The sequence below is a fragment of the Cheilinus undulatus genome, linkage group 13 (genome assembly GCF_018320785.1).
Source record: "Cheilinus undulatus linkage group 13, ASM1832078v1, whole genome shotgun sequence".
In the NCBI taxonomy this organism is placed as follows: domain Eukaryota; kingdom Metazoa; phylum Chordata; class Actinopteri; order Labriformes; family Labridae; genus Cheilinus; species Cheilinus undulatus.
Window position 1 is genome coordinate 45,269,209 of NC_054877.1, and position 12,978 is coordinate 45,282,186.

At 36.9% G+C, this 12,978-nt stretch overlaps 1 protein-coding gene across 5 annotated transcripts in view; it reads right to left on the reverse strand.

Annotated features, from left to right (window-relative positions):
- Nucleotides 1–12,978, reverse strand: part of astn1 (astrotactin 1) — a 714,709-nt gene that overhangs the window by 326,130 nt on the left and 375,601 nt on the right. For all 5 annotated transcript variants that reach the window (XM_041803561.1, XM_041803558.1, XM_041803557.1 and 2 more), the window contains one exon: nt 3,234–3,338. In XM_041803561.1, the coding sequence (XP_041659495.1) occupies nt 3,234–3,338 (105 nt within the window). The remainder of the gene's footprint in view (nt 1–3,233; nt 3,339–12,978) is intronic.

Sequence of the window (12,978 nt, forward strand, 5' to 3'; positions counted from 1 at the left end):
TGAAACAATTACCTAAAATGTACCTAATTAAAATCAGTGGTTTTAAAAACGTACAAGTACGCTGAAACAAAAAAACAACAAAAAAAAACTATCACAGTAAAGTAATGGTAGATCTGGTACCTGCACTCCATTCCTCTGGCTCGTGGGGGTTGAGGCCCTTAGGAATTGGGGCTATCCTTTATTTATATGCACAACAAAAGACAACCCTACTGATGGCAGACATGGAGTCTGGACAATCCATCTGCTTTACAGAGTTATCTGATGTCTCCTGTGGCTAATATACAAACTTTTGACAAGTTCTTTAGACAACTCATCTTCAAAATACTTCTTCAATAATTTATATGTCTTTATAAAAGAAAAATGTCCGAAGGCAACATATAAAACTACAAATTTAAGAGCATAATAAGACTCTGCAGATAGACAGCAGTAAATGTGCCCTAAATAACAAATGGCAAAAGTCAGCAAAGGTCTGGAGGGCTGGTGGTACAAAACTGATGAAGCTAAATATGAGATTGCCAAAATATTTCCATGCAATGAAAAATTCTCAATCATCTACGAGGACAGACTCCTTAGAGCAGGGGGCATCAAGTACATTTGCACAAGGGCCAGATTTGACAGAGACTCTGGGGGCCAGACTTTCAAAAAAACAAAATTAAATAAAGATTTTGGTCTGATTAACATGTTTTCGTGTTAGTATTAGTACCAGTGAGGTCTATCTCTATTATCTATAATGCAGTGGGCCAAAAGGAGACAGGCCTGCCTGCAGAATTGGCCGGACCCCTGAAAATCCCAGAGAAGAGGCCCTCCCCAGTTGGGATTTAGCATCAATATTAACTAATTTTGAGACTTAACCCCCTTTTCACTACTTTGGCAATTTCTTGCCCCTCTTAACCAATTTTAGGCTCTTTCATCCATTTTGCCACTTCTTTATCCATTTGTGAAACTTTCCTGCCAATTATTGTTCCTGTGCGCTACTCTTAAACCCCTTTTACTACTTTGCCAGGCTATTCCTGATATATTTTTGCCACTTTTCAAAACATTTTTGATACGTTTTCCCCCTTAAACACAATTTTAATTGTTCTTTAACCCCTTTAAACCAGTTTTAATGCAAATTTTATCCCCTTTGTGCCACTTTTCATCTACTTTTGTGCATTATCATTACTTTTTTTGCACGACCTTTATCTCATATTTTGACCTTTTAGGAACACCATTTTAAATCTTAAGTTGTATTTTTGCCTTAAAACATGAATGTGACTTTCTTTTTTATATAGTTGCCTTCTAAAAGCATTATTTTAAGCATTATTCATTTTGTGTTTTGACCTTTTGCACTTATAACTTGACTTTTTATCTCATATTTTGACCATTTCAATTTATTATTCTGATTTTTTATCTCATGTTTTGACTTTTTCAATTTATTATTTGGACTTTTTATCTGATATTTTGACCATTTCAATTTATTATTCTGATTTTTTATCTCATATTTTGAACTTTTCAATTTATAATTTTGACTTTATCTAATATTTTGGCTATTTCAATTTAAATATTTAGACTTTTTAGGTGCACCGTTTTACATTCAAAGTCATATCTGTGCCTTAAAACATAATTTAACCTTTCTTTGCCTTCTAAAAGCATTATTTTAACATCTAATTTTGTGTTTTTTGACCTTTTTGATTTAAAATTTGGACTTTCTCTCATATTTTGACCTTTAAGGTTCACAGTTTTAAAATTTAAGTCATATTTTTGACCTTACAACATGATTGCGACTTTCTTTTTCATATACTTGGCTGTTAAAAGCATTATATTAACATTCAATTTCATGTTTTTACCTATAGGACTAATAAGTTTGACTTTTAATCTCAGATTTTGAGCCTTTAACTTATCATTTGGACTTTTTAAATCTCAAAATCATCTATCATCAGTGCTAACCTTTGCCCCATAATTTGTTACTGGCTAAAATGAAGCTGACAGTTAAATGTGGACCCTTATAGGCCTTCAGGTCAGACTTTAATTCAGAATCTGATTCAACCCCCCTGCTCTAGCCCCTTTTCACCACCTAATCTGGCCATTTTTGCAACATTTCTGCCATTTTTAACCCATGTAAAAAATATTTACTAATGAATGTTTAAAGTGAATTTCTGTAAAAACAGATCAAATATTGAGTCATTCTCAAACTTTTTCAATATTAACTGTTTTTGGGGTGGATTTAACAGCTGCAGACATTTAAAGCCAAAAGATACTCTTAAAACCACAACATCTTCTTTTCCTCCTTTTCTGATCTTTTGGTGGCTGGACTGGAAGCTTTGGGGGTCCTGATTTGGCTCTTGGGCCACCAGTTGATGATGAGTGCCTTTATTTGAAACACAAAAAGTGCCAACATTTGTCTGAAATCTGCTTTTTGAAAGCAAAAATGCACATTTGTGATTATTCAATGCACAGATTAAAGGGCAACAGAAAAAAATATTTTAAGTTTGGACGATTTTTATGCAGTGTCAAATAACAAAAGGTCCTACTTTGAACCGTTGGAGAGCCTGCTGCCTCTCAGCTCTCTGCTCCTCTTGTTTGGTTGTGCTTGTTGAGCAGCTTTTTTTCACTTTTTGCCCTTTTGAAGTGACATTTCTGCTAATTTGTGATTAAAGGGAACTTGACCCTCACCCATTTATTGCCTCCCCGAGTTGCCGTGAAGCACAGCAGCCGAGAGCACCATCACAATCACTCTGTAATTGACTGTTTCAACAGAGCTTTAATTTGATGTAATGGACGCAACTTGAACCTTTTAGCACCAAATTGCTTCAGCAAAGCACCCCGTGGTGATGGTCTTTGTATGTTCAAGGACTTAATTAGCATAAAAAGGCTTCTGTTACTGATAAGGGCAAAGTTAAATCGCTTGTTTTTGTCCACATTTCTCTGTTTGTCTCTGCACAGATGTTTTAACACTTCTTAAATAAGGCTGGAATTGAAATTTACTGCAGCATCTTTCTGCAGATAAGCAAGGCTAATGAGAGGATGACACAGTGCCTGTTAATCAGGAAATTTAAACAAAGTACCCGAGCTGTTGTGATGAGCTGCTAACCTTGATGTGTCATATTCATTACAATATGATAAATTATTGATCGCTGACAGTGTTGTTTTTCTCCTCTGAGAGCGTCAGAGTTTATGCCACAGAGACGTGTGCCTGCTCTCCTGCAGCATAAATAAACTATCACTTATAACAAATGGTGTACATTATTAATTACCTTGAGAGAGGACCCACTGATTGAGTTTGACGTGGTATAGCACCGAGCGGAGACTCCAGTGCTGGACCAGCGGGTATCCAGACACCTCGCTGTAGTTCACCATGCCTGGGGAAAGACACAAAAACATTTTGGTTTATGTGGAGGCTGAGCTCGATTAAAGTAGGGCTCAGGAAAGTTCAGCACCTAAACTTTAAGACCAAAGAGACACTGCTTCATGAATGTTTATTTCTGACTTCTGTGGAGGGGATTGCGGTCTTCATTTCTAGATCAAAGTTCAGCCCTACATCTCATTCTTGTTTACCTTACCTGGGAAATCAGGAAGCATGTTTGATAAATATTAATATTATATTAGATGACAGCAGAGAGAAGAAAGCAGCATCTCTGGTGTGGGATCAAAGTGGAGCCCGATCTACAGCTCACCTCCACCAGAAATAAACAGGCGAAATGGAACATTAACATAAAACCCCAAATATTCCATGTTTGATGCTAGCAGAGGACGACAGCAGACTTTAAGGGCTGCACTTAAACAGAGATGTTCTCATTCTCCGCTCAGATCACTGTCTGATGCATGTCAGCATTCACCCAATCAGCCACTCTAATGCAGCTAATCAGCAGATCATTCATACATGTGCACCGCAGGCTATGCCTCCAGGAGCAATTTGTGGTTCAATATCATGACCAAGGACGCTGACATGCCGATAGCTGGAGTCTCAGATGAGACAACAGTCCTCCTATAGAAAGGTGACGTATTCTACCTTAGAGCTAAAGCTTTCCTTTGTTTCTTATATCTACTGCATTTCTAGATATCACATTCATCTGGAAAAGCTCCCATAGAAAGTGTTTGGGAAGGGCAGGAGTTTTCAGACAATTCTCAGAACATGATTGGAGGAACATTCCGGAAACATCTTTTCCATCATGAAAAGTTTTAAGTGTTGTTTTACTCTTTATTTCACACAGAAATGTGGTCCAGTTCTTATAAAACCGCTGCTATGTTGTGGTAGTCACTGCAATTAGCTAGTACAACTAAACCCCGCCCATCGCTACCGCCTCATTCTCCTCAAATGATGCTGATTGGTCCGAACAGTGTGCACACTGGACAGTGTGGATAGGAGCGTTTCAAGATGGATTTGCCTGATGGCAGACATGGAGCCTGGCAAACTGATCTGCTTTGCAATCTAAGCTCAAAACTGCGCAATGCAGACGTTATGAATACGTTCAGATTCTCTAGAAAGTCCCAGACAGTTGCACCTTTCACTTCTGTTTGACTTATTATGATTATGATTATGCTTATGATGATGATTATCATTAGAATTATTATTACTATTTTATTATTATTATTTTTATTATTATTAATATTAGTTATCACTGTTGAAAGTTATAATAATTATTATTATTATTATTATTAGTTATCACTGTTGAAAGTTATTATTATTATTATTATTATTATTATTATTATTATTATTGTTATATAATTATTATTATTGTTGTTGTTGTTATTATTGTTATTGTCCAGGACACTCTTGTAAATGAGCTTTTTGATCTAAACGAGGTTTTCCTGGTTAAATAAAATTGAATAAATAAAAAAAAGGTTATCTATATTATTATCATAATTATTATTATCATAATTATTAATGACATCATTATAATCGTTATCGATGATAACAGTGATTATGATAATAAAGTAATAATAATAATAATAAATTTTAACAGTGCTAACTAATAATAATAATAAAATAATAAAACAATAATGATAAGAATAATAATCATAATCATAATAAATTATTATTAATAATAATGAAATAATAATAACAATGATAAGAATAATAATACATTTTAAAAATATAAAATGATAATAATATAATAATAATAATGATGATGATAATAATAAAAATAAATTTAAAAAATGAAAAATTATAAAATATAACTGAAGAGAATCTGAACATATTCATAATTGGTTACAGAGTGACAAGAATGGTTGACAAGAGGAAAATTTGTAAAAGAGGCAAAAATATGATAAAAGCTGCAAAAATGGATTAAGAAAGGTCAAAAAAGGGGCAACAGGGAGCCAAATGGGAGGTAAAATTGTAAAAAAAAAAAAAAAAAAAAAAAAAAATGTTAAAGAGTGGCAAAATTGGTTTAAAGTGACAAAAATGGGTCAAAAGTGGAAAAAATGGATAAAACAGCATTAAAAAGTGGTTAAAACATGAAACAAATAAGCCAGGATGCTAGCACCAATGCTACTGATCAAATACACATGCATTCAGGTGAAATTCTAAGAAGTCTTCCTGATTTTACTTTTTATTTTCTTATTATTTCATCACGAGGAGAAACTCTTTGGAGTTAAAAAAAGCTTTGTAAATACGGCACCTGGTGATCCATTTTCCAAATCCAGACCTGGACTGTTTGCTGACCTGTATTAATGACTTAGGAACAGATGGAGGAAAATATTTGAAAGAAAATAACGTTTATCTAATTCTGTTTGTTAGAAAACAGGTGAAAAAAAGAGGTCGCCAGCTGGGGAAAATATATGTGGGTAATAAGAGAAACTTTTTCATCTGTGGAAAAGGGAGAGAGCTTGCATAATGTGTTTTTTAATATGACTTATTATTATTAATTTTAGCTCATTGCAACATAACAAAGAGGAGTCTTGCAAGGTAAAAAAAAAAAAAAGGCATAGTTTGAGGTGTTTTGTGTTTAGTCCATTTCTGCTCATGAATCATTAATGAAAATTAAAGGCAGGGGACGAGTGGATTTGTTTACATGCAAAGCAAACAAGTCTGTCTAATCTTATCCCTGCTTTTTATGAACATGTGCATATTAAATTCAGGCTGTGAGCTCATTTAGCATTCTGTGACTCCATCGCCACCAGCAGATCTGATCAGCTAAGGTTAATTAATATTTATGCTGTAATTAATTTGTCAAAAGACCAAAATGAAGCATGGTCTCAGGCCTCAATTTGTATGGTTCAGGTTCACAGAGATGGAAACTATACAGGTTTCCATATGCGTCAGTGTGAGTCCTCCGGTACGCATGGCTGCGGAGAATAACAGTTGAGCTGATGTGCATATTCTGGGAAATGCAGATCCATATTTTGATGCCGTGCTGTCACATCATGTTACACTGGTGAATCTAAAGTTAATCCCATATAAGTGTTTTATGCTGCTTTAACACAGTGTTCCTTTAAGGCCTTGTAAATTATCTTTATTGATTTTGTTTCATTTACCACTCCTATCCACTGCTCAGATCAATAACATCTATCTCCTCTGCTGTGAGAAGTCAGCCATGAATGAAAGCTTTTACATTTTGATGAACTGCATTTTTTCTTAATAATCTTCAAGCATCTTGCACCTCTGACCAACGAGCTGTCGTCTTATCCTTGGTTACAAATAGAGAGTGGCAGGCATAGAGCGACATATGGAGGGTGGGGAACATCCATCATGCAGCACAGAGGCGGCTCTGTTTGTGAGATCAGTCGGCCTTAGAGCATCGGCTCCCAGCCTGGGGTCTAAGGCTGACTGGGCCCCAGCCTCAGGCTGTGTCTGCTCTGAACGGTCTGAATTATATTTGTTTACACTATAAGGCTGCTTAAATATTACTAACTCAGATTGTGGAGTGGAGTCATGTCTGACTCTCTCTGATGAGTTTTCAATAAAATGTAAATACATTTTCTGACAGCAAAGTATGAGGTATTTTAGCAGCCATGTGCCTTAAAGGGCCAGAGCTAATTTCATCAACAAAATGAAGAAAAATGTCCAGTGGTAACCTTTTTTTTCCATGAGGAAGACAGAGGTACACACAGAGAGAGAAGAGCATGTGTGTCTGTGAAAGGAAAGGGTGGTAATAAGATAATATAGTTTCCAGGGGTGTTTCAAAATAGCCTTACAACCATGAAGACGGTGCTGTATAATGAGCACACGTTTATGATAAATGCCACAAGAATGCAGGTCTGGTTCTAACGCCAGCACCACTGCCTGTGTAATAAGGTTTTATAGTAGTAAAGAAACAACACATTTTAATTATGCCGGGCTAATTTGTCAAACAGCTGTTAAAATCACACTAAACACTGGTTGTGATGAGACCCACTAAATAGACCTGGTTCATATCTGGAGTAATCAGGAATTTCTCAGGAAGTTTTCTTTCCGAAATACTCAGAAATTCCTTAATTTTTAAGAAAAATTACTTCAAATGTCTGTGAAAATTCTTAAACATATTGTAAAAGTATCCCTTAAAAAAGTATCCCACAAATTCTTCAGTCATTTCTGTAGAATAAATAAATAAAAAATATTGACATAAAATTCCATTTAAAAGCTGAGCTTTTGTTTGGAATTCATCGTCAGTTTCTCCCACTTATTTGGGACATTAAGGACTTGATAAGTCAAAACGTCAGCCTTGTTGTTGGACAGCAATTTCCTTTCCAAAATCCACACAAATTCACTCAAATTTCAAACCAATCATCTCAAATTTCTGTGAAAATTCTTAAACATATTTTTAAAGTATCTCTTAAAAAGTAACCCACAATTTCTTTACCAGAAAATAGCAGAACAATTATGGAAAATTCCCCAAACATAAACAAAAACGTCCTGAAATTTCCATTAAAAATGTTCATTTCAAAAGACTCCTACTACTAACAAACGAGGCAGATGAAGTGAATATTGCCAGAGAGTAGAAATAGAAGTATAGAATTGTTTCCTTTATTTCAGTTCTAGGTAACAGTCCACGCTAACAAAGATAACCACTTCCATTCGATCCATGAAGTGAAGGATCCTGTCATGTTGCATATGAATGAAGGATCATGCCTTTAACGTTAGCATCGCTTATATCGGGCCATAGGCAGAACTGCAGAGTATAAATCATCCCGTCTCCCATGGCAACTGACAGAGGTGTCATGCTGCAGCAGTGGGATTAGAGCCATACATCATTATGACTGCCCCCGCCGTGTTCACCAGCACATCCAGAAGGTTTCTGGGTAATGCTTGTGACTGAGACACGTTTGCTGCAACCACGGACATGGAAGAGGGAAACAGACGAGGTGGATGTGTGAGAGAGAGAGAGGGACAATGCTGGGCCTTAAGAGAAAGATAAATGGAGACGTGAAAGGAAGAGGGAGGGTGGTGAAAGCATACAGGATGTACTGTTTGGAGCAGAGAGGGGTGAATGATAAAGGAGGAGTGGGGGAAGCATCTCCATTTTCATCCCTAGTGACAGGTGAAGGTTTGTTTCTATAATAGAGGAGAGGTGGTAGTGACCGACATGGAGAATGTGTGATACATTCAGGAGTGAAGAGATGAGAAAAGTGACGTCATTCTCATGGTTGAGATTCAGATGTTGTTGTCATGCTGTTCTGGTGTTTTCCAGGTTGCTTGTCTTATAAACGCTACAATTCTGACAGCTGTTCTAAAATTAACATTTCACTGTATAAAAAATCATAATAGAAAAATATATTTTTTATGATTTCATGGAAAGTTAAACCCTGCAAGAGTGCCTTGCTGGCAATGAATCCTGTCTTGGTCTTCTTCTGGAAATTTTAAAGTGCCAATAGAAAGTATCGATCCCCTTGGATGTTTTACCCTTTCAGTGATTTTATAAATTAACCATGGTCAATAAAATTTGGCATTTTTCACAAAAAAACACTCCTTAATATCAAAGTGAAAACAGGTTTCTACAAAGCAATACCAATTTAATAAAAATATGCAGTTCACCCCCTTTTAAAGTGACACAACTAATTCAACAGAGGTCCAGCTGGTTGGTGCCAGTTTCATAATTAGTGAAATGAGAATCACCTGAATGCAGTGAATGTGTCTCAAGTGAATGTTGTATAAAGACACCTGTGTCTGGAAGGTCCAGACACTGGTTTATCAGTATTCCTGGCTACCATTGCACCATGAAGACAAAAGAACACTCCATCGACTCAGAGAAAAGGTTATAGAAAAGTTTAAGTTAGGGGATGGATACCAAAATATTCCCACGGCACAGAACATCCCCAGATTTCAGTCAAGAAAAGGAAAGAATGTGTCACATGTGTAAATCTGCCTACATCAGGCCGTCCTCCCAATCTGAGTGAGCATGCAAGAAGGAGACTAGTGAGAGAGGCCACCAAGACACCTATGACTACTCTGAAGGAGTTACAAGCTTCAGCTGCTGAGATTGAAGCGACTCTGCAGACAACACCAGTGAAAACTTTAGCAGAGAGTGGCAAAAAGAAAGCCACTGTTGAGGAAAACTCAGACTCAGTCTGGACTAGAGATCACCAAAAAGCATGTTGGGGACTTCATGGTCAAGTGAGACCAGAGTGGAGCCTTTTGTCCATCAGACAAGGTGCTATGTTTGATGGCCACCAAACGCTGCACATCACAAACACACTATCTCCACAGAAAACAACTGTGTTGACAGACGATGATTTCTGTTTTTTTCCAGAACAGGATGATGGCTGTTTGTAATGCAGTGCTGCCTGAGGGCCCCAAGATCCCAGACATCCAATGTTGGCTTCAACCTTGTCCCTTGTCCACAGAGATTTCTCCAGACTCTCTGAACCGTTGGAGGGTATTATGAACTGTATATGATGGGATATTCAAAGGTTTCACAATTCTAGCTGATGAACATTTTTCTGAAATTGTTCCATACTTTTAAGACACAGTTTGTCCCAGACAGTCTTAATTTCTACAACTAAAACTATGACTAAAAATGTTCGTCGACAGCCTTCTTTTTCCATGACAAAAAACTAGACTAACAAAAATAGATCTGTGATGACTAAAACTGACAAAAACTAAGTTTTGTTCTTGTCAAAATGACTAAAACTAGACTAAAATGTAATTTAATTTTCGTCGGACATTCAAAATCTGTGATATGTCTCTACTGTGGGTAAATCTCTCAAAATGCAGTGTATCTGTAGCGATTCTGCCTCTCAGCTGTAGAAAGCAGGGACCCCAGGTCTAGTAGAGGGCAGAGAACACACTACCATGATTTGGTACCAGATTTAGGCAAGAAAATAAATGCTTGGACTAAAAGTAATGACAAAAATGTGAGTACTTTTTATGGACTAAAACAAGACTTAAATGTTTCGAGTTTCCATCAACTAAGACTAAAAAGGTTAGAAATGACTAAAATAGGACTAAAACTGAAATGCATTTCATTTAAAGACTAAAACTAAAATTAAAAATAGTTACCAAGAGAGACTCCTTCCGTCTAAAATGTTCCTTTTATACCCAGTCAAGTTGCTGACCTGCTGCCAATTAACCTAATTAGTTGCAAAAAGCTCCTTCAGCTGTTTTTCATAGGTACAACTTACTTTTCCAGACATTTGTAGCCCTGTCCCTACTTTTTTGAGATGTGTTGCTACAGTCAGATTCAAAATTAGCCAATTTTTTTTTCATGAAAGGTAAAATATCTCCATTCTAACATCTGATATGTTTGTGTTCTGTGGGTTCATGACATTTGATTAAATAGTTTTATTTACATTTTCCACAGCATCCCAACTTTTTTGGAATTAGGGTTGTAAATGGACAGACTGTCGTGTTCACATTTCTAAGGCATCTTTTTTTAAAATTATTTCATTAGCCAAGTTAAGAAACACATTCAAGTATTATATCTTCTGTGTATAAATCCCAGTTTTATCACCAGGACAAACAAAACTAAACTAAACATCTTCATTTTTTAATAGCAGAGTTTCCATATGGTCAAAGTTACTGATGATTCAGCAAACAACAAAACACTGGGACTCCCCAGGCTCACTGTTAAACAACTAAAAAGAGCTACAGATGCCACTCCATTTCTATTTTGTGCACTGACATTGTAAATAACTTTTTCTTGTCTTTTTTTATTTGATTTATTAAATGAGCTAGTTTGTGCCAAACTATTTAGCAGTCTGCTGTCTGATATTTCCTCAGATGAGAGATCAGAGATATTATCTGCTAAATATTATCTATGTAGCAAAGCCGTGACTCTGGCATTCAAACGTGGGCTGTATAAATGTTCTTGGCTTCACTCTGATATGACGGGGCCATCTCTGGTAAAATGTTAAAAATGTGTGAGCTTGTATACGACAGGGAGCGGGTGTCTCCGGTGCTGCTCGCTGCAGAGCTAGCAGCTGAGGAGCAGCTGTGAGCTGGAAAGAGAGGATTTGAAGTTCTGGCACGAGGGACGCTCCTGTCTCATTAAAGCAACTCTGATTAAAGTTATGATTTATATGAACAATATAGAAGAGCGGTGCCTAAAGTCCAACAGCAGCCAAAGTTATGATGCTGGGCCTCTAATTAGTTTATGCTCATGTGCAGTATGTGACGATGCGTCTGAATGTTTACTGCAGAGGGATGATAAGCTGTAATGCAGAGGTTGTTGTTGTTTTCAAGTCACAAATAATACTTGCATCTTTGTCTTCAGTCCAAAGTCCTGAACTCTGAATTTCAAGTCCTTAATATGTCATAGCGCTCATCATCTTACAGCATCTCACAAAAGTGACCCCTCACATTTCTGAAAATATGCTGCAAATATTTAATTATATCTTTTCATGGGACAACACTGAAGAAATGACACTTTGAATGACTTACAATGTAAAGTAGTCAGTGTACAGTTTGTATAACAGTGTAAATTTTTTGCCATTAATGCCTAAACTGCTGGTAACAAAAGAGAGCACACCCCTAAGTGAAAATGTCTAAATTGGGCCCAATTAGCCATTTTCCCTCCCCAGTGTCATGTGACTCGTTGGTGTTACAAGGTCTCAGGTGTGAATGGGGAGCAGGTGTGTTAAGTTTGGTGTTATTGCTCTCACACTCTCTCGTACTGGTCACTGGAAGTTCAACATGGTACCTCATGGCAAAGAACTCGCTGAGGATCTGAAAAAAAAAAGAATTGTTGCTCTACATAAAGATGGCCTAGGACATAAGAAGATTGACAACACCCTAAAACTGAGCTGCAGCACGGTGGCTAAGACCATACAGCAGTTTAACAGGACAGGTTCCACTCAGAACAGGCCTTGCCATGGGCGACCAAAGAAGGTGAGTGCATGTGCTCAGCGTCAGACCCAGAGTAATCATCTAAAGATACATGTAGTATCTTTTGTGAGATACTGTATGGGGCATGCTCACTTAAGTCTCCTCTAACTTTCCCCTAAACCTTCGCCAACTTAACTTCAGCTTCTTATAAATATCTTATATATAGACACGTCAATATTTATCAGATATTATCATGCCGGTTTGGCTCTACAGATAAATAACGACTTCGTTTCTTTTGTTTATGTTATTTGAATCTTCTGACAATAGTTTATAGCAGTTAGAACAGGAGGGAAGTGAGTTTTCTGCGACACTCACCTCTCAGAGTTCAGGTGAGCCTGGAAACAAGACGTAGATTGGATACAGGAGATAAGACCGTCTTACGCTACTGGTCTTAAACCTGGAGTCTGTCATTTTATTTATGTCAGTTAAGTGACGGTTGATGCAGGCTCCTTAGTCTGGTAGCGCTGTACTCCCTGCTCAGAAAATATGACTGTCTCAGGTTGCTATAGTTACTCCCAACGGAGAACCGGCTAACGGCTGTTGCACATTAATTTGGAACAGTGTAAGGATTTTTTGACTGTAACTACTTGTGTAGTTCATACGGTGTCCATATAGTAGAAGTTAACGGATACCACTGGAATTTCCAGAGCAAATCAGAATCAAGTATTCACCAAGACCATGGTATAACTAAAAATATTTCTGCATTTTAGCTCTAGTTAACTACAATAACCTTGCCTCTGATCCCTGGGTAGTCAAAA